The sequence below is a fragment of the Vicugna pacos genome, chromosome 8 (assembly GCF_048564905.1).
Source record: "Vicugna pacos chromosome 8, VicPac4, whole genome shotgun sequence".
Classification (NCBI taxonomy): Eukaryota; Metazoa; Chordata; class Mammalia; order Artiodactyla; family Camelidae; genus Vicugna; species Vicugna pacos.
Window position 1 is genome coordinate 72,566,408 of NC_132994.1, and position 26,633 is coordinate 72,593,040.

General features: G+C 42.7%; 1 protein-coding gene and 1 long non-coding RNA gene across 5 annotated transcripts in view; one reads left to right on the forward strand and one right to left on the reverse strand.

Moving 5' to 3' along the window:
- Positions 1 to 26,633, forward strand: part of MAP3K4 (mitogen-activated protein kinase kinase kinase 4) — a 102,582-nt gene that overhangs the window by 72,190 nt on the left and 3,759 nt on the right. Inside the window, exons 7-24 of one of the 3 annotated variants that reach the window (XM_072966131.1) lie at positions 100 to 216; positions 1,672 to 1,771; positions 1,876 to 1,959; positions 3,362 to 3,628; positions 4,998 to 5,147; positions 7,126 to 7,287; positions 7,824 to 7,957; positions 8,482 to 8,560; positions 9,468 to 9,534; positions 12,800 to 12,896; positions 13,729 to 13,845; positions 17,147 to 17,247; positions 17,924 to 18,004; positions 20,674 to 20,865; positions 22,000 to 22,070; positions 23,034 to 23,150; positions 24,007 to 24,166; positions 25,975 to 26,097. In XM_072966131.1, the coding sequence (XP_072822232.1) occupies positions 100 to 216; positions 1,672 to 1,771; positions 1,876 to 1,959; positions 3,362 to 3,628; positions 4,998 to 5,147; positions 7,126 to 7,287; positions 7,824 to 7,957; positions 8,482 to 8,560; positions 9,468 to 9,534; positions 12,800 to 12,896; positions 13,729 to 13,845; positions 17,147 to 17,247; positions 17,924 to 18,004; positions 20,674 to 20,865; positions 22,000 to 22,070; positions 23,034 to 23,150; positions 24,007 to 24,166; positions 25,975 to 26,097 (2,219 nt within the window). Of the gene's footprint in view, positions 1 to 99; positions 217 to 1,671; positions 1,772 to 1,875; positions 1,960 to 3,361; positions 3,629 to 4,997; positions 5,148 to 7,125; positions 7,288 to 7,823; positions 7,958 to 8,481; positions 8,561 to 9,467; positions 9,535 to 12,799; positions 12,897 to 13,728; positions 13,846 to 17,146; positions 17,248 to 17,923; positions 18,005 to 20,673; positions 20,866 to 21,999; positions 22,071 to 23,033; positions 23,151 to 23,241; positions 23,333 to 24,006; positions 24,167 to 25,974; positions 26,098 to 26,633 lie in introns of those variants that run through there. The other 2 variants (XM_072966133.1, XM_072966132.1) reach the window with 2 other exon arrangements.
- LOC140697785 (uncharacterized) lies at positions 17,241 to 19,893 on the reverse strand. 2 transcript variants are annotated; one of them, XR_012075114.1, is made up of 3 exons: positions 19,814 to 19,893; positions 17,849 to 17,998; positions 17,241 to 17,328 (listed from the first exon to the last, which is right to left on the reverse strand). It is a non-coding gene; the product is annotated as an uncharacterized lncRNA (long non-coding RNA). The 2 variants fall into 2 exon arrangements; XR_012075113.1 differs by having other exon boundaries at positions 17,241 to 17,331.

Below are 26,633 nucleotides of genomic sequence, written 5' to 3' on the forward strand. Positions count from 1 at the left end.
ACTATTTGAAACAGCTGAATCTTTTGGTTTCTCATTCAAGAATTAGAATAAGGACGGTTTTTCTTCTGTGGTTTACTTTTGTTGTTTTTGTTCCCTTAGTGACATCGCAGGAATGCTGCTGAAATCTACAGGAAGTTTTCTAGAGTTTGGCTTACAGGAGAGCTGTGCAGAGTTTTGGACCAGTGCTGACGATGGCAGTGCTTCAGATGAAATAAGGTTGAAGTTGCATTTTCTCTCCTCTCCCATTTCTTACTTTGTGTATCTTTCCTCTTGTTAATGAGCCTGAAGTGAGCCTTGTTGAAACTAAATTGTGTTGGACTCTAAGAATTTGGGTAGTAGACCTGAAGGGGCTTATTTATTACTGTATTGTCTTTTTGTATGATCTCTTAGTTGTGGTTTTATGTGAAATTTTCTTTGAAGGTGAACATAAAATCTATTTAGCCTTATAAAAATAACATCCTTAGAGAAGATGTAGTTTTAAGTTGACTAAAAATGAGTAGGGTAGAATTCATTCACGTGTTCGGGAATGTCTAATTAAATAATTGTTTCTGTCCTTTAAAGCCTCTGAGCTGTCCATGAATACATCTGATTGACATCTGGTACATTTTGTTGTTTTTATGCTTAGCTTGCCCCTTCTCTTGAACTTAAAGCTGAAGCACGTGAGACCATGGCTTGTTAAGCTATTGCGTTTCCTCTGACTCTGTGCAGCTAGAATTTAGGTTGACCCATGCTAAAGTGCTGTTTTTGTGGCGTATGTATCAGTCTTACAGCTATTTTGTGGCCAGTTTTTAGCGATATCCTATGATTCAACTTTAGCAAGTGCTCAGGTGAACCGGCTTCTCTAGAAATGTTGTCTCTCACCTCCAAAATCTGATGGAAAACACATTTTAGGTTTCAGAATACTGGGATGTCTTTATGTCAGGATTAAAGAAAGATGTTATCACATAACATAGATTCTTAGCTGGGAAAATACCGAGTAGCTGATAAATGGAATGAGTCAGTTTGTAGAAGGCCTTGCAGTTTTGAATGCTAACATAGTAGATTCAAAATAAACACGAGAATTCAAGAATTAAGATGGTGAACCAGAGAATGGCTCTTATAATGCCCTGATTGTTCCCTCGGGATGGATCTAAAAAGTGGATTCACGTGCAGTGATGTGTGGGGCTGACTGTGCTGGCTCCGGAGAGCCCACGAGCGACTGTGCCCGTCTCTCCCCAGGTCATAGCTCAGTGATGTCCCACTGGGAGATTGAAATCAGCTGTGATGAGAGAATTTACACCATGCACATTGGCAAACACCACTGTGGGGGCTGCCAGTTGTTAAATATTCACCAGCTCACTTACTGGATGTATTCCTCTTTAGTTAGATTATAAGCTGACAGTCAAGACCATTGTTTCAAACTCCAAGATTTATCCTAATGAAATCTTTAGAAAATTGAGTGTATTGTTATTTGAAGGTTATTAAGTATGCCCTACTTATTTAACAGATACAAGTATTTTCTAGAAAGAGTGGGGAGCAAGCATCTGAATATTTCAAATACATCCTCAGTAATTGTTTGCTTCTAAAATCTTCAGTCTTTATTAACGTATTTGGAATTTGCTTCATCTTTACTGTTACATATTTCTTGATGTACTGTAACGTATTCTAACTAGATTTCAACCACCTCTGCAGGAGGTCTGTCATAGAGATCAGCCGGGCCCTGAAGGAGCTGTTTCACGAGGCTAGAGAAAGAGCCTCCAAAGCGCTCGGATTTGCTAAAATGCTGAGGAAGGTGAGTTAACAATCCTGATTAATTATTATTTTTTCTTATTTTTCTTTTATCTTATTTTTAAAAATACTAACCCTAAAGAAGTTTCTTTGTAACTGTGATCCTAGGACCTGGAAATAGCTGCAGAGTTCATATTTTCAGCCCCAGTTAGAGACCTTCTGGAAGTCCTGAAATCAAAACAGTATGTGAAGGTAAGTAAGTAAGGTAAGGTGACAGTGTGTGAAGGTAGGTAATTGTTTTGTCTTTCTTACTCTAAAACAGGCAAACTTTTTCTTTAAGGTCTAGGTAGTGAGTATTTTAGGCTTTGCAAGCCATATGTTGGCCCCAGTTTTAAGACTATCCCATAATTTCCCAGTGAAATCATTAGGAAAACAAAGTTTTTCATACTTGACTTACTAACTGGTTTTAAGAATACAGATTTAAAAAAAGCCTCAACTATTTACTCATACTATTTAATTTATTAGTTACACATATATTTAAAATAATGTATATAAAATAATGTTGATTTTAAATAATTGTTTCGTTTTTCACCCTCACATTTCCTGAAACAATTCAAACTTTGTACATAAATCTTTGATATCAGTGTCCTGGCCGTCACTGGAACCACTTTCCGAGTTCCCATCTTTGCTCTCATTTAAGTTGTTTGAGTTTAGTACTTTCAGAATCTGTGTATGATGATGTTATTGGAAATTTTATCCCACATTTATGTGTGACTTGCACAACATAATCACATATGCACCCCTTGTTAAAATGGTCTTTAAAAGACTTTTTATGGTACCCCCACCAAGAATATAGTGGATCTGTATTAACATTTTTTGCCTTTTTACTAAGTTAGATGATTTTCTGTTTGGAAAGACATGATGCCGGCACAATCCCATGGGAGTCTTCTCCTTGTGCTGAAGATCCTGGTCGTCAGTGCCCACTGCAGCGTGTTCCTCTGTGGGGGCACCTTTCCATAAAAACGACATTGCAGTCACGCTGATTGAGGTCGCTTCAGGGACATTCTTCCCCTGATGAGTATTTCCTTAGTAGTTGAAAATAAAGAAATTGAAGGATGCCCTATAAGTGGAGAAACTTTACAAAGCCTCTCCACCAATATATTCACATGTTCCCTCTTCCACTCCGTCCTCCAGTGACATGGAACATCCATGGATTCACCTAACTGCAGATTGAAAATATTTAGGGAAAACAAATTCCTGAAAGTTTCAAAAAGGAAAACTTGAATTTGCATTTTGGCAACTATTTACATAGTATTTACATTGTAACTATTTACATAGCATTTACATTATACTATAGGTGATCTAGAGATGATTTAAAGTATGTGGGAGGATGTGCTAGGTTATATGCAAATACTCTGCCATTTTCCCTACGGGACTTGAGTGTCCACAGATCTTGGTATACGAGGGGGTCTTGGAGCCGACCCTCTGTGGATGCTCAGGGACCACTGTGCTTGCCCTGCCCCTCTTTGCGCTAGGTAGTGCCTTTCCCACATCTCCTTCCTCAAACCCGCTTGTCTTTCTCTAGTGTTTTTTTAGATAGCATTTCTATAATATATGACGCTCTTTAATTTGAGATTTTGGGTTTCTTTTTCAGGTACAAATTCCTGGCTTAGAAAACTTGCAAGTATTTGTTCCAGACACTCTTGCAGAGGAGAAGAGCATTATTTTGCAATTACTCAATGCAGCTGCTGGAAAGGACTGCTCGAAAGATTCAGATGAAGTACTGATTGACGCCTACCTGCTTCTAACCAAACACAGTGATCTCGCTCGGGATTCAGACGACAGTTGGGCCACGTGGGAGGCACAGCCTGTCAAAATTGTGCCTCAGGTGGAGACTGTGGACACCTTGAGAAGCATGCAGGTGTGGCCCAGTCCCAGTCCTCTCCCCCCCCTCCCCCACCCACCTTGAAGCAGTAGTGCTTACTTAAAATACTTTAAGGAAAAGTGAATTTTTAGGAGCTTATGAATGATTAGTTTTGTTGTCTCAAGTATCCACTTCCCTGAAGTATACCTTGATGTTTTAATAGGTGGTTTTGTAGCATAACTTGTACTAAAATATTCCATCAGATTCTTTGAATATGTTAAATTATACTGGGATATTTGAAATATTTTATTTATATCTTTCCTTACTTCAGGCATGTATGTAGTTAGGTCTGACTACTCACTGTCTAGAAGGGATTTTCTTACTCATTTAATTTGTAGCTCCAGAAATCCCAGTTCTCCAAGTGCTCTGGTTTACTGGCTACTTAGCTTTCATTTTTGTAGTAAAGGATCTCAGCTACCTAATAGGGTCCCAGGACAATTTATAAAACTCATTAATTAAAACTGTTAGGGGCCACCTCCTGTGTTCTCTGTTCAGCTCTGGGGCACGGACGGTGAGTGCCTGCATGTCCCTCACACACAGCCTGACCAGAGCTGAGCACACCAGCTGGCTGGCCCCTCAGGTCTGCATGTCTGCTTTTCCTCTGGGATTCTCTCTCTTGGTGAATGGTGCTCTGTCCACTCAATTATTTAAACCAGAATGTGACAGTTAATATAAATTCAGCCTCCCACCCTTCCACTTAATCACTGGCCCCAGCAACCTAAAGCATTTGTAATAAATGACTCTTTCCCTGTCTCCCCAGAGCCTCTCCCTCAGACCTGTCAGCCCTTTCTTGAACTGTTGCAGGGTCCCACTTTTAGTTTCCCTACTTCAATCCTTGCCTTCCCTCCTCGAATTCTATATGTTTGCTTGTTTCGATACTTCAAGAATGATGCTTATAATTCACACATCTCATCACAGGTCTACTCAAAGTACTGTAATGATCATCACTTAAACAGTAAAAATCATAAAGTCTTGATTTCTGTCTCATTCAAGGCCTCTCATCTCATCCCACTCTTACTCCTGCATTTTCCATCTTCACCTGTGGCTTCAACACATACACATAGACACACACACATACACACACAGCCCTAGGACTGCTGAGTTACTTGAGTTCCAGGATATTTCAGAGACATGACGCTCACATAATCCCATGGGATTCCTCACCATTGCGCTGGAGATCTCAGCCGCCAGTGCCCCCTGCAGTGTGTTGCTCTGTGGGAGGAGCTTTGCTTGACAGCTACTTTCTGATCAGATGGCTGCTGGCCTGGTGGCCCTGAGATTGGTGGTGTTTGGGGACTGGGAGCTGAACTAGATGGAAGACAGTAACTGGGTCTGTGTTTAAGCCTGTGCATGATTTCCCTCCCAGGTGGATAATCTTTTGCTAGTTGTCATGGAGTCTGCACATCTCATAATTCAGAGAAAAGCTTTCCAGCAGTCCATTGAAGGTCTCATGACCCTACGCCAGGAGCAGACGTCCAGTCAGCCGGTCATCGCCAAAGCTTTGCAGCAGCTGAAGGTACTTCACTGTCAGCTCTACCTTAGCTGACTTATTTGCTAAAGATGTGAAGATGCCAGGGGAGAATCGGTATCTTATAGTTTAATATCACTCAAGGGACTTTGTTTCTTAACTTGTCCTCTCTTCCCAGTACACGTTTTCCCATGTCTAAGTTAAAAATCTCCTGGATCTTTCCTGAAACTGTAGAATGTTAGACTGGACGGAATAAAAATTCGAACAGTTGTGTGACTTCTTAATGTTCGTGTGGCTGGTTAATATTGGAATTTAGGTCTCTTCATTCCTAATCCAAGCTTATTCCTCCTTTAGCAGTTACCAGTATTTACTAGAGTTACCTTGAATCTACAATGTGTAATTTGAAAGAAGATTTATGTAGTCTTTTATTTAACAGATGATTCAGCCACAGTGATTGTTTTAGAGAAAGCCAGTTGTAGAAAGGTCTTCAGAGCTCATGACGGGCCAGAGCCTCGCCGTCTCTTCCCATCATTTCCTGTTTTCACTGCTTTCTATTTTGTATTCTATTCATCGGTCTTGGTCCATCTGCACTTTTCCACAGGTCATCAGTTACATCTTCTCTGTCACATTAAGGCTTGACTTCTTAAAGCAGGAAATGGTTCTTGAAATTATAAGTATTTTGATAAATATTCATTTTTCTTCTGTCAGTCTCATTTGTCTTATTTATCTGTAAGCGTTCTTGCTTATGGATTGTCATCCCGTTCTAATGCCAGGGCAGGGGACTTTTGTTTTTTCTTTTAGTTTGAATCAGTGTACTCTGGAGAGGACAGAATTTTATGTAATATGTTGGTTATTCTTGAGCTTAAGGAACTTACAGCCTTAAGGACCTGCACTGTCATGTAAAGTACAGAGGAGGGAGAGATTAGATCCTCCTGGTAACACCTAGGAATTGCCACCATGGAGGCATTTCAAAAGATGTAAATTGGGAAGGGACGAATATGAGAAACATTTGGGCATCAGTGTCCATGGACCAGGGTTATGAGAATAACCTGTGGTCTGATGTGTTGGACCTTGGTGGATACGGTAGAAAGCAGTGGGAGAGAAGGCTGGTAAAATCAAGTGGGCAAAAATCAGGCTGTTGAGAGATTTTGGATTTTATTCTCTAGCCTCAGTGAATGTTGAAGATTCAGGAAGAATATTTTGGAATAATATGTAGGGGAATTGCCTGATAGAGACTGTGTGTACACATGAATGTGTTTAAGGATGTGTGGAAAGGGTACCCCATTTGGAGCTATTGTAGTATTGATTAGGGGAGACAACAAAACTTAAACTAGGGCAGAGTTTCTCGGCCTCCATACTGTTGACATTTTGGGTCAATCACTAATTCTTTGTTTTGGGGAGCTATCCTGTGTGTTGTAAGATGTCTGGCAACATCCCTGGGCTCAACCCAAAAGATGTCAGAAGATTTCACACACACACTCCCCCTACATCCCCTTGTTTGGACAACAAAAAATATATCCAGACATTGCAAGTGTCCCCTGGGGTGATAAACTTGGCCCCAGTTGAGGACCCTTGGACTAGAGAGTAGCCAGGGATAAGAAGAGTATGACTTGATACATTGTGGGGTCATTAGAAACACATCGTTAGTTCACTCTGTGGGATTGGATCCATATTCACAGCTGTGCAGACACCGAGGGCAGAAAACAGCTGGTAGTGGACACGGAGACATGTTGAAGCTGGAAGCGTCTGTGCAAAGACCACATTGTAATTAGGCGTTCTACTTTAAGTGGATTGTTTCCCTCTTGTATTTCGTAGGATTTTAAGAATACCTAATACAGATAATGATGAAAATACTATAATATTTTCTAATTTTGGTCATTCCTTTTGAATAACCAAAATAAATACGGCTGAAGTACATTGCGGTGGTTGATGTCTGTGTGATGATGAAAGAGATCTTCCTCTAGCATACAGTAGGTACTGTGCGGTTCATTTCGTTTTGGATTAATTATGGTTTGGGACTCTTTAGAATGATGCCTTAGAGCTTTGCAACAGAATCAGCGATGCCATTGACCGAGTGGACCACATGTTCACTTCAGAATTCGATGCTGAGGTTGACGAGTCCGAGTCCGCCACGCTGCAGCAGTACTACCGGGAAGCCATGATTCAGGGCTACAATTTTGGGTTCGAGGTAGGTACGAAATAAGAGGGAAAACAGCACAGTTCTGCAGTTGCTTTGTAATTTACTTATAAAATGTATTAGGATTCTCGTACAGGAGACGTCACGATCTCGTTGTTGTAATCACAGCTTAGCTAGGAGCGTCATCTCACACCGCTGCCGCGTATCAGAAACGTTTCTCTACTTTTAAATGTCAGACGGTTGCCCCGTTTTTATTTTGTGTTTACAACTATGCACTTGGATTTAAAAACCTCCTTTAAGAGATGTTTAATGTCCTAAAAGCATATTCTTAATTTAAACTTATGAGTAAAACAGTTGTGAAATGGCATTTTAAGACATATTCTCTATAGCTGAATATATATATATATATATAAATAAAACTGAATATAACTGAGCATGAATATACTCTTCAGAATATGTAAAGGTCACTGGCATTTGCTTTTTGTTTTTAGAAAAGTGACGTTTTAAACAGACATGGCATTACAGCGTTTAGGTATTTGTATAATTGTTTTCTTCTTAATTTTGATGCACATGAAATCTTCTTACAGTATCACAAAGAAGTGGTTCGCTTGATGTCTGGCGAGTTTAGACAGAAGATAGGAGACAAGTATATAAGCTTTGCCCGGAAGTGGATGAATTACGTCCTAACCAAGTGTGAGAGCGGGAGAGGCACAAGACCCAGGTAAGAAGCATGTCGGTGGTTTCCTTCATGTGGGCTTGGTGGTCTTGTGTCCTTACATTTTATGTGGAAGTTCTGAGCTGGTGACACAGAAAGGAGCATTTTGAACTCTTTGGAGATCAGGTTTTTTTTTTCTTTCTCTTTTCTTTAAATAAGCCTGTTTACATGAAGTCCCTATAACTTTTGCAAAACATTTAAAAAAAAATTTGTTCCCAAATGAGTACTCTTTAAGGAGTTCACATTCTCTCTGGACAGGCCCTCCCTCCTTTCCTCCTCCGTGAAATTTACACCTGTTATTTAGTATAAATGGAAAACAAATTGGTAGCTAGTTCCTTGATGAAGAAGCCATTTTTGTCTTTCTCAAAACACACTGTAAACTTACTCCCCGAGGGATGCATAGACAAAGAAATGCACTTTGTCCTGGATAGTAATTTTCCAGTCAGATTGTTCTTCAGTATCACATAGATTAAAATTGCCATGGCATTTGCTGGATTGTTTTTGGATTACCAAACTTTTCCCTGTTACAGGTGGGCAACTCAAGGTTTCGACTTCCTGCAAGCTATTGAACCTGCTTTTATTTCAGCTCTACCAGAAGATGACTTTCTGGTATGGGATATTCTTCAGTTTTTTCCATTAAAAACCAAGTAAATTGATCACTCTCTATTCCTGATTGTGTATCTTTTTATTAATTTAATAGTGCTTCTTAAGTGTTTTCACATAATTGTGATGATGAGGCTGAGGAGTTAAAGCACTCTTAATAGCATGTGAGACATTCAGTGCGCTTTTCCCTTTACAGCAGTATTGTTCAGCTAAGTCAGTGTGCAGTTGGTCGTGCAGCCTGCATTGACATTTGTCAGTTTTGTGTTTTATAAAGTGCTGCTGCTTTTTAGGGGAGAGCTGTTTCACTTCAGTGCGTGTCATTTGAGAGCATGATGCCAAAGGTTAAATATTATCACCAGTATTCAGGTAAATTGTCAGATCAAAAGGACGCTGTTCAAATGTGAATTCATTCGTTTTAGCCTCCAGACAGTAGAGATGATTACAGAAGTAGAAGTTCCTCGCTCATACACATCACTGCATGAGAGGGAACTGAATGCCACTTTGCTTTTACTTACGAAAGTGGAGTGTCTGTTATCTTAAGTTATGTGCAGTTTGTGTTTGATTTATGTCATACCTGTTTCCTTTTTTTGAGAATGTAAGTGTTTTATTCTTCGTTAAAAAGCTTCTCAAGAGCAGTTTGAACAATGTCTTCTCATTCTGTAGCTTTTTTCCCTTCCTTTTTCAGTTTTATTAGGTAAAATTATTACAGCTCGACTACATACACACATTGCATGTAAACTGATATGTACAGTACACTGCACTGTACCTGTTTTCTTTTAAACTAACTTTGAAAGCATTTTCTTAAGGATAGCATGTTTCTTTTAAATATACCGAACGCTTAAGTGGTGCTACTAATATAATTGAGAGAGTATACATTTTTCTCTCCTCCTGTCCCGTTTCCTTTGGTTTCTAGAGTTTGCAAGCCTTGATGAATGAATGCATCAGCCACGTGATAGGAAAGCCACACAGCCCTATTACAGGTTCGTACCTTGGTAAGACAGCAGTTAATAAAGTGTTTCTCCTGGAACCTGCTGGTTTGGGTGAGCACGTTGTCTTATAATTGCAGTCATTTAAAATCGTATAGAGGTTCTGTAAGAATATTCAGGAAAATGACAATGAAAGTTCTAGGAATGAGGTGTGTATCTATAGAGAACTCCACAGTAGTCGTTCTCAATTAGCAGGAAGGTTAGAATGCCCCCACCAGGTGTTCTGTGCTTGCCAACAGTGTTACTACATTTTTTTTCCTTTTTTAGTGCATCAACATTCCCATTCTGTTCTCCTCCTTAAATTCTTTTCTTTTGGGGAGGAAAGACTTGGAGAAAATAGTTGTCTGTGAGCAGCTGGGGCCTTTCTTGCTGGAGGTGGGTGAGGATGATTGTTCTGCCCGCCCTTCCGCACCTGTTGGAGGAGAACGAGCTGGCTTCCTCGCAGCTTCCCAGGTGCCCATTCCTCTCTAACATAGAAGATTTCTGATTGGTTTTCCCTCCATTCCTATTTGGTTTTACTATGAAAAAAAGTTAAGTTCTTCCACAATATACTTAAATTGCAGTTTTAAGTTACAGTTAATACATAGTTTTACAGTGTATGTTGAAATTTGAAATGTGTATTAGAAAAAGGCTGTCTGACCCCATTCTTGAGATAGTAAACAAAAACAAAACTGCATTTTTATGTAATAAATACCCAAAAATGAAAACTTAGAAATTTTAAACAATTACAATTACACAAAATAAAATAATTCATAAATGGTAAATGTAAAGTGAGCAGCAGCTGTATCTTAAAGGGTACTTGGTAGCTACTCAGAGTTTAGGAGACCAGGTTTTAGTGCTTCGTTCTTTGTGTTTAAAATTCACTCAGTTTATACCTCTTTCTCACAAGGCAGCTATGAAATGAAAGTTACCATTTGTAAAACTACTCGAACATTTTATGTAAAACATACTGTATTCTTTCAAACTTTTGATTAAGCATACTGTCATAAGTACTTTGATTTTCTGACTTCTCATAATATTTCTCTAAAAGTACATGATCAATAATTCAGTAAAAATTACTTTAAAATATTTTATTACATAAGAAATCATATTCATTGTAGAAAAAACTACAGTGTAGAAGCATGTAGAAAAATGTAGACAACGTACACATGGGAAAATACTACAAAAGGAAAAACCTCTTCCCACTTGCGCAGCCCAGGGGTGATCCCTGCTACCCGGCGAGGCACTCGCTGTGCTCTGCCTCCCCCGCCCTGCAGGGCACAGGCGGTCAACAGTGCTCCCTGCAGGCGTGAGCTGCCCTTCATCCTCTCAGCCACGGGGGTGGTGGAGACGGCCCTGGACTGGGAGCCAGGTGGACTTGGGGCCGCTCATTTAACATCTCTGAGCCTCCCCTTCCAGCGCTTAACACCAGACGCTAATGAGGCTTCAGGAGGTGACGGCACTTTGTTACTACCTGAAGTGTTCTGCACGTGGCGGGAGTCGTCATTTAGTTTTGTGCTCTTTCCTTAGAGGGAAATTAATGAAGGTGAGAGGACATTGGTGTTACTCTTCCGCTTGCTTGTTTCTCTCCCTCTGCTCCATGCTTGTAACTAATGATAACAGTCTAGTATATAAGCTTCTGTATTTTCCGTTTGCTTATGTAATTACACAGATGCATTCTACCATACCTTTCTTTATGCCCATGAAATCACACAAGCATAGCATTGTTTGTTTTCCTGGCATTTACTGCATAAAAACTGGATCATGCTGGATATTAACCTCTTGCTTTTCCTATCTGACAAGTATAGAAATCCCTCCATGTCAACAGGGTTCCATCCAATTCATTCTCTTCAGCGTTTGCATTGTGTCCATAGGGACGTACAATTCTTTCCTCCATTTCCTTATGGACGTTTGTTAGTTTTGCCACGAAAAAAATCTCTATAATAAATGTTTACCACTAGTGAAATTTGAGCATCTATTTTATGTTTATTGGCCATTTGGATCTTCTTTTTAATGAAGTAGCACAGTTCTGTAACAATTAGATATATGTACTCTTTAAAGAAACACTCTTTTTCATGCATGAAGGATGTTAAAGTTGTATGCATGTGTTTTAACAGAATGTCTTTATTTTATACCTTCATGGGAAACGTTTGTGGTAATATTTCAGTAGTTCTCAGAATGTTTGCTGAATTAAAGATATCACCATTCTCAGCAAAACACTTGTTATTTTTTTCTTCTTGCCTTTGTTGCTGTTGGATTTCTTCTGTTTAGCATTGTAATAGTTGAGATAATGAGCCAGAGACACAAATTACCTGAATTTCTTCTTAATAATTACTTGTGTTTTTTTGCAAGTTTTCCCTTAAGATCTCTTTATTTTTCGTACTTCTGTCTTTCCTATGTAATGTTATTAAAGGTAAACAAACAAAAATGAGGAAGAAAGAACTATTTCCATTTAGGATAAAACATATTTGGAATAAAACATATGTAGACTAAAATTATTAATATATGAAGAGAAAATAAGACATTTTAAAAAACTAAGAAGAGTTTAAAAGTTAAAAATAAGAGGACAAGGTATTAGGGAAAATTAGACGAAGTATAATTCTATGTTCCTGACTGGTTACATCTAGGGATTGGGAAAACAGAATTGTCAGCGTTTTTGCAATTACTAGGAAAGGTGTCTTAAATTTTGCTTAAAGTTTTATCTAGTTTTTAAATTTTGTTTTAAATTTTATCCACATTTACCTTCTACCAGAATATTTAAAAGGACAAGAGAACATGTTCTGAAAAGGACCAATTTAAACTGTGCCCACCCTCCTCATTTGGTTTAAAGGAATTAAATAAAACTCCAGGTACTCGGGAAAATGACAGTGACCCCTCCCCAACTCAGGACCTGTTGAAGTGTCGCCAGACTCTTTTTAAAAGTGTAGGCAACGTAAGGAACTCCTTTGTAGTAGAGAGATGCCACGTAAGCTACATTTTCATCCGTCTCTAAAATAGGTCACATCATCGGTTTCATACACATTATGTATGTTTCACGCCAGGATTTTAAAAATGTTTTTAATGGAAAAAAGTTTGAACATATAATAGAACTTTATTAACTTTCAGAAAGTGATATTTTCCTCATATTTATGTATATAATACAATTTTCTTATTTAGATAAATGGTTTTATTTTGATCACCAGCAAAAGTCAGCCACCTCCCATTTCCACTGAATTGTCTGGTTTGACAGTTTTCTGCTGGCCCTTTAACAAGTTGCACTTGTCGCTCTTTCCCCTGGCAGCCATTCATCGGAACAGCCCCCGTCCTGTGAAGGTGCCTCGATGCCACAGCGACCCTCCTAACCCCCATCTAATTATCCCCACGCCAGAGGGATTCAGGTATTGGGCGCGTATCTAGTCATGTGCTTTATGCATTCTTCTCTGATGAGCATGCTAATACTCTGAGAGCTGCTGATGCTTGCTCTGATAACTAAGCATTTTTTTCTGTGTTCTTGTTTATACGTTTTTTAAAGCTCTTTTTTTCGTTATCTTGAAGACATACCACATTGCCTTAGTTGCAAAAGAAGAAGACCTGCAAATTTAAAATAGACTTGAACCTTTCAAGATAACTTAGCCTCTCAGCTTATTCATAACCTCAAGCTACTAAATGCTTTCCAGCTTTGGAATAATTCTTTCTCTTTCTTTGAAAAATAACTTTAGGAAAACAAATTCATACTATGCACAAAGCATAGTAAACATTTGAAACATTTGAAACTAAATGTCAGTTTAAAAGTGGAGGGAAAACTGGAGTGACCCTTTCAGTTTTGGCTCTTTTGTGCGTATATAATTACGGAGCAACTTAAACACTAAAGTGAGTTCTGAAACTCTAGTACATTCAGAATACTTGCCTTGAATGTGGTGGCATTTCTGCATCTTGAGGTATCAAGCATCCTTTCTCCCCTGTATACTCAGTTTTTTAAAGTTAATTTATTCAACAGTATTTCCGAGGAAAGGACAGCAGTTTTTAAATAGTGTGAAATTAGTTATTTTTCATTTTTATATCTAGACCTGAGTCTCAAAGAACAGTTTGCATTTTATATTTTAAAATATTTTAAAAATATTTAAACTTCTTTTTTTCACTTCCTCCCCGTATTTTATTTTTAATTGAAAACCACTGAGATTCCACCCCCTTTTCCCACCTGTGTTCCTGAAGCTTCTCTTCTCCTCCCAGCACCCGGAGCGTGCCTTCGGACGCGCGGAGCCACGGCAGCCCCGCCGCCGGGCGTCCCGGCCCCTCAGGCAGCGACTCTGCACCACCCAAACCCATCAGCAGTGCCCATGATGCCAGGTAGTCTCACTCCACCCGCGTCATGTCCCCCCCCACCACCCGTGTGCCCCTCTGCAGTGACCTCAGCTCTGGGGGCGCGTCCCGAGACATGGCGGGACAGTCTTCCGGTGGCAGGGGTGATGCTCAGGACCCCCGCGGGGTGTCATGGCCCTGGGGCTCCAGCACTGACCAGCGCAGCTAGATAATCTGCCTGAGTTTTATACTGCCCTGGAGTGAATATGGGCCCAAATGCCCGGCGTCTCTGCTAATAACAACTACACAGAGTATCAGAGGAGAGGAGCGGGCCCACGGATACGTGGGTTTTGGCAAATAGCGCCTTTGCTGAGGAGCTTCTGAGGAGCTACTCAAAGATGACTTCTAGTTAATACCATTAGGTGGTGATTTGTTTTTTTTAAGAGGTTCATTTTTCTAACCAAACTTCCTAATTTGTACAGTTGTTGATGAGAAGTAGTTTATAACTGGAGAAAGGAGTTCATGGGGTTCGTGTCTCATGTGAGGAACAGACCGTTACTGGAGAGAGCGCTCAAGCATTCAGCAAGCTTCGGGAAAACTGCGGTCTCTTGCATGAAGTCTTCCGTCTCTATAAGTAATGAGGATGCTGCAGTTTGCCCTTTCTAGTTGTTGGGTTTTTTTTCGCTTGTTTGTTTTGGCCGTCAAGGTCCCATACTTAATGGAGAAGGGACATTGGTCACTCTTAATTCCGCCTTGGTGCCTGGTGGGATGGACTCTGTCACTGTTCTCATCTTCCAGTAAGGATGGTGATAGAGTCAAACAAAACTGACCAAAAAAGATGAAATTGTGAAGGAACTCAGTGCTCTGTATCCTGCTCCTAAGAAAAAATCTTAGAATAATGTTGGCAGAAAGATGACACATAGCTTTAGAGTTTAAAATAGACTAGAATGTTTTTAGCCTTACTTTATAACAGTCTCAAATTTCTACAGATATTTCCACTTTTCTCATTCATTAAAATAATATTCCTAATTTTTAATGACAAATGTCTGTAACCTAAAAAAAAATCAGTCTTTCACAGCTTAAGCAGTCAACTAAAAAAAATTAACAATTAACATTGAACAAATTCCCATTTACTCTCTTTTTTATGTATAGAACATTTCACGGCAAACATTGCCGCGTAGGCTTCATGTCCCTGTTGGGGGGTTGAAGCTGTCTTTTTGATAAATACAGTACGGGAAGCCACGTGCCCTAAAATGCAGTTGTAGTTGAGGAGAACTCTTCACCAGAACCGTGGTGCCTGGTCCCACATCTGCTGCTTCCCCGCTCACAAGATTTCTTCAGAACTAGAGATCTCATGAACTGCGGTTTAAGGCTTTTATAAGTCAGTGGTGTGTACACTAAGTGTGCGCTGGTGTAGCAGTGACACACACGCATTTTGTCTAGGCTTCGCATAAGCAGTTTTTCAGCGCATTGTGAGTGGAATTTCATAAGTGTCCTTCATAGATGCTTTAGGATGATCCTTGAGGTTTAGAAATTTTACTACCATTGTAACATGCCACCTCGAATGCCTTCTTCTACAGAAGAATAAAGTTTTCTTTGTGGAGGGGTGCGTGACAGTGGAGACCAGCAGAGCCGGTGAAGAGGTGCAAAACCGAGGTCAGCAGCCCCGCTGCTGCCCTGCAGCCTGGCACACGCTCGCTGTAACTTTGTGCTGTGGCCCTTCCCGGGGAACCTGTGGGGTGGACCTTGAGATGCACTGCCTTGTGCCCGAAAGCTGGGGTCTCGGCTCCGTGCCAGGTTGTGAACGTGCTGTGAGGAAGCAGAATGATACCTGCGCTTCCTGGCATTGGTGGGTGTGTGTGCAGCCCCAGAATGTCTTAGAGATACATCAGCCAGTGAAATTTTTTGCCCCACAAATCCAATAAATATTTTGATTTGATGTGGTTTGACTTAGGAAATAGGCTGGGCTTCAGTTATCTTACCTTGTTTGGAAAAAATGTTTGCCGTGTTCTCCTTGCTGGATCTGGCTCTTACTGGTTGGCAAGAGCTGATTGATAATTTTTTAGGAATTTTGCAAACCAGTCGTTACACCAGAGAAATTGTTGAAGTCTCCAACCTCCCCGTTCCCCCTGCAGCTAGTTGTTAAACTTTCACCTGAACAACTTCATGTAAGTGTGTTCCCTTGCCTATTAACCCTGGCAAAAATCTGAGGACGTGGAATTGGCTAATTTCATTTCTGGGAAATCAGGAAAACAGAGGCGTGGAGCGGCTTCTCCATGGTCCCGGTCTCGGCACAGCTCAGGAGTGGGATGTGTGTCTTCACTTGAGCATCAGTGCTTTTTCCATGAAATGGTACTACGAAGACTTCGTAATGAACTACATGGCAGGAGAAGATGGCCCCCTGTCTTCAGACTTGACAAGTACTATACTGGATTTGAGAGTTTAGGGAAATGGAAAAGCACTGCATATGTCATAATTTGTGAACGTCTGTCCAGTAGACCTTGTTGCCCTAAACCCACTCAGTGTATAATAAAAAAAGAGCATAAATGCTACCATACTTCATTATATTGTTTAAAGAATAGGCACTAAACTTATTAATAAACTAACGCCTTATTTATTTTGGACGATTTGAGTTACAGTTTTAACACTTCCCCTTATTTAATTCTGGGCTTTATTTACTCTTGATGGCTTCGTTCTGGATTGCTGAGCACTTAGCTCTGTTCTACAAAAGCAGCAGATTCACTCTGTCCCTTCTGTGTTGTGCCTCCTGCTCTTTTGCACCTTTGCTTGGCTACTGCTTGAGAAATCATTAGGTATTCCTTTCCAATTGCTTGTTGAGAGATTTGAGCTCTTTTGAAACATGTAATGATTTTAGCACTTTTAACAGAATTAAGTACAGAAATATAGGTGTGATGATAATTTTAAACAAAAATTAACTAGGGTTGGCTCATAGTTTTGATCCATCCTGGGCTTAAATTATGGCGCTTTCATTACACGTTAGTGACACTTCAGTAAATACTGTGTTTTTTTTTTTAATTTTTGTTGCTGTTCTTAACATAAAATAATGTCTTACGCAGTCAGGTTCTCGTGTGTTGGCTGTGGAGGGATAGCAATGTTGCTGTCCTTCCGAACTCTGGAGCCAGGTTTCTCAGCAGCAGCACTGTCGTTCTGGGTGAATAATTCTTGGTTTGGGGCTGTCCTTCGCATTGTCCTTTACCCCCTAGATGCCAGATGTTCCTGGCAGGCAGCATCACCCCCAGTTGAGAGTCACTGCCTAGGAGAGTCTCACAGGACTGTCATTCTGAGTTCCATTGACTTGATAGCTTAATTTTTAACAATATTGAAACAGGGGTTCCAGTGTCCCTGAAAACGATCGCTTGGCTTCCATAGCAGCTGAGTTGCAGTTCAGGTCCTTGAGTCGTCACTCAAGCCCCACCGAGGAGCGAGACGGTGAGTGTGTAAGGCTGTCAGCTGCGTCCCCAGCTGACCTGACCTTTTGCCTCGGTCCACCAGTTTCTACTGTTGCCAGTTCTGCTGTTAACAGAAATGAAGAATGAGAAACGACAGAGCTTTGCAAGAAGACTTAACACTGAGCACATTGGCTTTTTAACATAGAAGCCTTTTTAGCTGTATTTGCATTTTCTACTTTTGTTGCTAAATACTTTTTAAAAATTATTATCCCTGATATTTTAATTGCAGAGCACTCTTATTCACTTTAAAAATACAGAAGTGGCGCTGTGTTTGTTGATGATATGCTGAAGTTTTATTGCACTGCGGACCTAGGAGTCTAGCGGTTGCTCCTGCTGTAGCCCTGGCTGGGCTCCCGGGCAGGACCTCCAGAGGGGGGCCTCCAAAGAGTCCAGCTTCCGCTCAGTGTTCTGTTGTCTATTCCTTGTGGGAAGTTTATGCAGTTAAAGTTCTGTAACTCCACTAACACCTTCTTTGGTGCAACTGACTATAATGATTGTAGAGACAGCTTTTCACACTCACATGAAATGGAAATTAACCACCAGAAATGACAGGTTGATGGTAACTAATCATCACTACTCACCATTCCAGTCTTGCTTTGAATTAAATGAGCCTATTTGTTCTGTTGTCTTAATTTGTATGGAAAATATTTCTGCAGAACCAGCATATCCAAAAGGTGATTCAAGTGGGTCAACTCGAAGAAGTTGGGAGCTTCGGACACTTATCAGTCAGACTAAGGGTAAGAGAAAGAATGTTGAACTTAAAATGTTTAAGCATAAAGTGAGCGGTTTCAGCTAAAATATGCTTTAGCTTCTGAATTATTAGACCTGCGTGAACGCTTTGTGATCTCCTTTATACGTCTGACATCACTTTCTTATGTGCTGTGATTGTGTACATTTCCTTGTTTCTTATGATTACAAACTCCTTTGGGTCAGGAACATGGCCTGCTCAGTTTTGTATTCTTTAAGCTGTGTTAACTTTATGTATCATCTAGGTGGGCCCTTAGCATAATTCTTTGTACATGGTAGGAATATCGTAAATATTTGTGAAATAAGTAACCCTTTATTTCTTATGTTAAGAAGTTGAGAGAAAGCATTTATCTTACAAAGCAGGTGAAGAGTCAGTACAAATCAAAAGAATAAATAGGAAAAACCCCTGGTCTAGCACTTGATGATCCACAAAATGTTTTCACATATTCTTCGTCACAATGATTTTGAGCCACAGGCAGAATAGATCCTGTTCTCTTTTTGTAAATGATACCAGTTTCTGACAGGCCAGATAATTTGGTCAAGGCAGTAAATAGAGAGCTGTGGCCGGAATGCACTGCTTCTGCCTCCAGGTCCGGGGCTCTTCCCACACAGCGCCCCTAGCCAATATGTGTGGCTGAGCAGGAGGGGGGTGGTCCACCAGGGTCCAGAGCCTTCAGGAGGGATTGAGGGGTGGGGGCTGGGGGGCTGGCGCTGGGGCTTGAACTGGCCCTTGCAGGAAGGACAGGTCTGCATCAAGCCAGGAGGAAAAGTACAGAATGAGAAACACATCTGGAGGCCCAGTGACTAAAGAATAGAGCAGCTGGCTCAGACCAGATAGTGTGGATGTCAATGGAGGCGAAATGGAAAGGGCGAGGGGAGATCTGACCATGGTCTGTCTCAGCGATAGGCTGAATGGTTAAGGCCTTACCCGAAGGTGACGGGCAGCCCCCGACGCCTCTTGAGCTTGAAGCCGCCTATGCTCACGGAGGGCGGAGAGAGGGAAGGGGCTGAGGTGGGTTAACTGCTGCCTGAATGGGAGGACACAGGGGGACGGGCTGGTACACTGCTGTAGTAATGCATTGTCAGACGATGAGATTTTGGGCTCAGGTGGGATCTGGCAAAGGAGTGGAGGCAGAAACTGAGACGCAGCGTTGGGCTGTCCAGGGGCAGGTTGGATGTGGGTAGAGGGGGTGGGGAATTTCATCAGTTCGGGGCTGGGTGAGGGGAGCAGGGTTTCTCCATCGGCTCTTGCGTCACCAGTGCTTCCCACGGATACCAGGTCTTCGTAATAATTTTCAAAACAAATACTTTGTGGTCAAATAAACTTGGGAACTCTTGGGAGAGTTACAGTTTACATTGACATATTAAAGACTGGGAAAGCTTGAGAAATTTTTACTGTTAAATGTTTCTGGGAAAGGCCTTTTTTTTTTTTGACAGTGGAGTCCATGGCCTCACCGCTGTGAACTCTTGCTCAGTGCCCAGCAGACTTGATGTGCATGTATTGAGGTAGAGGAAACGAGGATCTATGTTTTTAAGAAGTAACTGTAGTTGGACACTGTAATTGGACCACTGTACATCTCTGGGAATTTCTTTCTCAAAGTAGCCTTTCACTCACCCCATCCTAAATGATCTCTTTGTCGGAAAAGTCAGGCTCTTAGAAAGTTCGTAACTGCTGTTTTAGATGTCTATGTGTGAAAGATATTTCTTACTGTAAATCATGATAAAATAAGTTGGAGAAATAGAGATAGCTTGATGGGAAAATAAGGAGTAATAAAAATTATAAGATAGCTAAAACTTACTGAGTATTCCTGCGTTCCGGGCACTGGGCTAAAAGCGTTATGTGTGTGATTTCTGTCAGTCCTCACAATATCTCTGTAAACGAGGTATTATTACCTTCATTTTGCAGATTAGGAATTTGATGTGTAAAGGAAGTTAATTAGCTAGCCGATTGTCAAACACCTAGAAGATGGTGAAGCCCGGGCTTTGTTCCAGGCATTCTGATTCCAGAGCCTTTGCTCTCGAGACAGGAAAACTTAATTCCCTCCCCTAGAGATGGCTTCCTGGAAGAGGAGCAGTATTTGTGCAGAGCCCTGGCAGTGAGAAGGCGGAAATTGGGGACAGGGCCGAGGAGTGCGGCTCGGTTGCTGTTTTCTGTAGCGCCTTTTCAGTAGGGCTGGTCCAGAGCCTGTGGGTGGAGAAAGGGGGTGTGGCTTACAGAAGTGAACCCGCATAGACCCTGCATAATGGCCTTGGAGTTTTGATAAACGGGTTGTGATGGACCATGACATAAATTATGTGGGAGAATAGCACTGTCAGATTTTGTATTTTAGTAAGGTGATTCTGGTCAGTGAGAGCGGACTGGAGAGAGAGGAGAAACCTAGACGCAGAGGGTGGTTACTGCAGAGTCTAACCAAGAGTCTTGGGGGAGGAAGTGATCGGTTTTGTCTGACCAGCTTCTGTGTTATGTGTGTATCTATATGCTGGGTGGTGTCCTCTACAGGTGTTAGAGTTTGATGGACTTTAATTCCCCTGTGGTATATCTGAGTCAGTAACACCGTGATGGAGTGCAAATGTTTATTGCTCTGTTTTTATTTTTATTTGCCCGAAATTGACCTGATTATAGCTGTGGGGACTACTGAGTTGGCAATTCTCCCTGCAGATACTGCTTCTAAGCAAGGACCCATAGAAGCCATCCAGAAGTCAGTCCGATTGTTCGAAGAGAAGAGATACCAAGAAATGAGGAGAAAGAATATCATTGGTCAAGTTTGTGACACCCCTAAATCCTACGATAATGTCATGCACGTTGGCTTGAGGAAGGTGACCTTTAAGTGGCAAAGAGGAAATAAAATTGGTAAGGGAAATACAGAACTTGATTAAAAGATGGCTCTGTTAGAAATAGCAACAATTATACTTCTTTAGGTTAAATCTTACAGGGTTGGCCCTTTTCTCTTCAGACATGACAAAAGCACACCCTTTTTATCTTTTGTAGAGGGTTCTGGGTTTTGGTTTCATTTGTAAAATGTGTTCTAAGAGCAACAGAAGTGAGATTTTTTGAAAGGGGGTTTCCAGTCGTTCATTAAATTGAGTAGTTTTGCTTGATAACTTAAGAAACTGCCAGTGGAGAACTAACTATATAGATTTTACCCGTTTGTTCTAGTCTTTATTCTTTTTATCTTATTCCCTTAAGACCGTTACTGAAGAGAGACTGGATACAAGTAATGATAGAGCAGCCTTTTCTAAAACACTGCCCAGTTAATTAATTTTCAGGTGAAACAGCTTCTTGTATAATAACTAGGTTTTACTAGATTGTGAGAAAAGGAGCCCGGCTGTATTTCAGATCTTCCCCATTTAAATGCATCTGTCTGCTGAGCGTTTGGGTCTGAAGAAGCAGGCACAGCTGTGACACAGGACTCTGTGAGCCTCAGGACACACAAGTGTTCGTAGAGCTGTCAGAGCAGAAAACACTGAAAGGAATCAAGTACTTTATAAATTGTAGTGATTCTTGTTATCAGTCTTGCTCAGCCATGTATCCCCGTAGTTTAACGCCCCAAAAGGTGGGTTGGTGGAATGTCCACTCCCACAGCCCTGGGCATACAGCAGTGAGTGCATTTGCACAATAGCCAGGCTCACTGAGCCACCCCTCTGCCCACGCCCAACCCCCACCTCCCGGCCCAGACCTCCGCAGGGCCACAGGGGCTCAGAAGGGGTGCATAGTGCTCACCTTCACGCCTCTTCCGGGGTTTGCCAAAGTCCATTCTTCTCTGTACACTGGAATTTACAGGTAAGACCTAGTGAAAAGATTGCCTAAGGCTCTGGGTAGTCAGAAATGTTCAGAAAGTTTAGATCTTGCAATAGTAGACCATAGAGAACACAATTATAGATGTGTAAATATAGATCTGGAACTGGGAGAGATGGTTACATGTTTGAATGTGTTAAAACGGCCTCACTCCGGTGACTGAGAGCAGCGTATCTTTTCCTGTCCCAGGGGAAGGGCAGTACGGGAAGGTCTACACCTGCATCAGCGTCGACACCGGGGAGCTGATGGCCATGAAGGAGGTGAGTGCTCTACCCTCTGTGGCCTTTTTGTATGAAGCCTCTGAGTGATAGACACTTGGAATTGAAGCCTGTGTTTATGAGGTTCCTAGAGCTGGCCCCAGTGCTTCCGTGCTGACTCGGCCAGGCCTGGGGCTGCCTTGTAGCAGCTACACCGCGGGGACCAGTCGGCCAGCACGCTGAGATGGTGTGAGAGTCAAGGCCCCCGGAGCACAGGTCCCTCCGGCACCACACTGGGGGCTCAGTGCTGCACGGAGGGAGGCAGAAGTCAGTTTGGTGGAAGCTGGCAGGGCGGTGTCTGCAGGGGCATCTTGTGGAGGGACTTGGTTGTCGCAGGGGGATAACGCTGGTGATAAACTTCAGAAACGAGCAGCGTTTAACAGCTGGAGGTGGGAGAATGGCAAGGGCAGGGACAACCTGGGGAAGGCCGTGCCGGGAGACCCCTCGTGGCTCAGAGCCGAGGGCCACGGGGCTGGGGGGGCTGGTCGGTCCCCCTGGTGGCTGCGCAGGCAGCAGTCCCTTGCGGGGCCCGGCCTGCGTCCCTCTCCTGAAGCCCTGCAGCGCTTCTTCGTCCTCCCCGTGTGGACTCAGCCGCGCTGCTATGATCGCCACGTTCCAGCGTGGCTGTAAACTTTGTAAGGACAGGATCGTGTCTCATCTTTTCCTCTTGCTGGGAGCCTGAACACCTGTGATGACTTCCTGTTTAAGCTTCCGGTTAATTCAGTTTGTAGTTGTGAAGATGATCCCATTAGCTGTTATCTTACATCACATGTTCTAGAGCAGGCGTGTTTAATGCACCAGGAGCAGCAAGGTAAAGAAAGTCTGGAAGTAAAGTCACAGACCCACTGACCACGGTCCTGTGGGTCTGGACAGTGAAATTGTCAGCATCCCTGCTCTGGCATTCAGCGTCAGCGTGTTTCTAGTTTGTAACGGTGCCAACAGTAACCAACAGTTTTCCTTTTACAGATTCGATTTCAGCCCAATGACCATAAAACTATCAAGGAAACTGCAGACGAACTGAAAATATTTGAAGGCATCAAACACCCCAATCTGGTTCGGTATTTTGGTGTGGAGCTGCATAGAGTAAGCCACCTTTGGTCACACTGTTTGGTGTGAGGAATCAGTAAGGGCACAGATGGAGTCCTGTTCTACATCACAGGTCTTCTCATTTCAGAGCACAGTAACTTTGCCTAATTATCAGGAAATCTCCATGAGTTACACCATTTCTGCCTTCTCTCTGAAACTAGAGGAGTTCTTCCTAAAATGTAAGTTGTAGACTGTAGTCATTAACCCGGCATTATAAAGCACTGAAACCCATCCTGCCAAGCAGAGGATTTCTCTAATGCCCCTTCCACAGCCTCTAGTTGCTTTTTTCTTCCATTTTTTGTTGAGCACACTGAAGTAATGCTGTTTTTGATTTTACATGTACTAATGAGAGAAAATTAAAACCTCAAATTCTTTTCCCCCTTGTGTTTAGAAATAAACACTTTGCGGGAAAGAGAGTAAGTTGGAGCATCTTGGTGGAATACGAGCTTCCAGGGGAAGTTGGACATTGGTGATTTTTAATGTTTTCACAAATTCAGATTTGAAAAGGATGTGTTTCAGTACTTAATAATATATTTATAGGGACAGCCCTGTCGGTCCCTGTCTGAGATTATATAGCAGACTTAATTTCAGAGAATTACAGACATTTATCACCTGCGGTTTGGAGCTGTTCTTATCCCAGCTAGCTGTATAATTCCAGACAGAGGAGGCAGGCAGAGCCACCGCTATGGAGGAGTCAGAAATGACTGTTTTAAGACAAATTTAGGACCGTATTCAGGACGACAAGTGTAGCATAGCATTAGAGAGAAGGTCCTTTTGGGGCGTGGCCAGTGAAGCGGTCCAGCGTCTTTACTTAGGGTGCAGGTAACACAGGGCTGCATCTGGTTCCTTGCAGGAAGAAATGTACATCTTCATGGAGTACTGTGACGAGGGGACCCTGGAAGAGGTGTCGCGGCTGGGGCTGCAGGAGCACGTCATCAGGCTGTACTCTAAGCAGATCGCCATCGCCATCAATGTCCTCCATGAGCACGGCATCGTTCACCGGGACATTAAAGGTACCCTGCACTCACCGCCCTGCCAGAGAGGCGTCTGGTGCCCAGCACGCAGCACCTGCTCCCAGGATGCTTGTTCCCACCCCACACATCCTTTCTCCACTTCCAGTATCCTTCCGTGAAGAGCTCAGCATTAAGAAACTGTATAGAACGCACGTCTCCATCTCTGAGTGTCTGAGTTGGCTCTTCCTGTTCAGCACGGTGTTTAGCCAAGTCTGTTTCCCCAAAATGGTATTTGCTGTCTCATAGGCCGGTCTGGCCTGCCCTGTGTATTTACCAGACATTCGCGAGCAGAGCGGCCTTTCTTCTGTGTTAGGAGCTTCGTGTATTTACGTATGACCATTGTGAGCATATAAGTGACAGTGAGTCGGAAATCGTGACGCGCAGCTGAGCCTGGGGAGGCAAGGAGAGGGGTTATTTACGCCATCCTCAGTGGAGAGTTCTGCTAAAGATCTGGTCACATGGATTGATTACAAGTGCTTTTCCCTTCTTGTGAGGGGAAGAGCCCTGCTTCTGCCTCAGAACTGTCCCTCTTGCATTTGCCTTAACTGCACATGCCCTGACCCTTGTATTTGGGTGTGTTGGGGATAATTAGAGCAGCAGATTCATTTTGTCTCTAGTTGTCCCTAGACTGAAGGGTTCCACCCTGTGCCGTCATCTGAGGCCACGCTAAACAGGTTCACTCCAGAATCGGCCTCACTCCTGACCAGGCATCACTCACAGGGGCTGGGTTGCACCAGAACCTGCCTTGCTGGCCGTTAGAGTGAGTGCTGTCTCCGGCAGCTCACCCTGGATCCCAGCACACACCAGTCTTGTTGCCCGCCTGCCCCTCCACCACATTGCTTCGCATCTGGGATCATTCTGGGCATTTGCTAAATTGGCTCTTGGTCAGGCCAGGGCATTCCCCATTTCTGGTTGTTCTGACTCCTGAAATGGGACCTTCACGTCATTGACCATGGCTGTAGAGAGAAACCCTGAGAGCCCGAGTCCAGGCCGTCCACGCGCGTGCTTGGGATAGTCTGCGTAGCTCAGCACGGCTATGGGTGTACGTGTGTGCGCTAGCTCCAGAACCACGGAGTTAGCACCATGTGGTCCCCCATGGGGACCACCTGCACTGGGGGCACTCGGGCTCTGAGAGTGAGCAGACTCCAGCTCACGCGTGGCTGGTGGTCTAACGTGGCTGGCTCTGTCCTGCTTTTGGACGGAGGTACTGTCGGACACGTAGTGCTGAGCTGTGTGGCTCAGTTGGAGGGCTAACGTCCTGTAGCCTTCGGGAGAAGGCCGAGCCGCCCTGAGGGATGAGCAGTAACCCAGAGTCCAGCTGGAGCACACGTTAGGCATGCACACTGCTTGTTGAGTGTGAGGCAGTCGCAGAACGCTCTCTGCGGTCACAGTCTGAAGTAGACCTAGTGGCGGCCTCAGGCACGACTCTGCAGCGCACAGTGCGTGCCCTGCTCCGTGTGCCCGCTGCTGCCTGGAACAGGCTCTGCTGACCATGTAGAGCTCTGGTTTTCAGGGGCTGCCGCCATGGGCATTTGTATTTTTTAGTAGTTTCTTCTTAGGTATCTCCCTGGGCTTTTAATGTTAGAATTTATGCATGTTTCAGTTCAGAATTTATTAGTCAAAGCTGTATGCACTGATAGTAAAATTTCTTTGCTTTATATTAACATTTGTGAATAAGGCTTAAAATCTTTCTGTGATTACACTCTGCAAGGAAGGTTTTATAAGCCTTTATAAAGTTTAGGTTACCATGGCAACTTTAAAGCGCCTGCATCGTGTTTCAGAGGCTAACACTGCTTGTTCCTTGTTAGGTGCCAACATCTTCCTTACCTCATCTGGACTGATCAAACTCGGAGATTTTGGATGCTCAGTAAAGCTTAAAAACAACGCGCAGACCATGCCTGGTGAAGTGAACAGCACTCTGGGGACAGCAGGTGGGTCTGGCTGGACTTGTTTTTGCACCGGGCTCATCCAGTGTGCTCAGTACCCAGACTTTCCCTTCTCCCTGCTCCGCCGACGTGGAGAGCAGGCCCGGGCTTCCAGCCGTGTGAAGGAGGGCCCGTGCCTGAAAGTGCCTGTCAGGTGGTGGGACCAGATTTCTCCCTGAAGTTAGACGAGGGGGAAAGGCCTCTTTTTCTTCCCAGAAAAACCTGTTATTCACATTGGGTTTTTTGAAACTATTCTAGTTGAAATAATACTATATTTAAATTGTGATGATTTGTTTTTACTGTTTAGGAACATGACATAAAATTTTATATCTTCTTTTACGGGTTAAATTTCATGTTTTCATTGTGCTTACAATTTGTCTGAAGTTTTGCACAGATAGTCTTTTAGAAAATAATTTGGCTCCTAAAATGTCCATTCAAGAAATCGATTTGAAGTATTTATTTTCAAGTTTTGATATTTTTCATTATGCAATTCAGAGAAGGTTCCCCCAGACAGATCAGTAGTTTCTTCCCTGTGGAATATT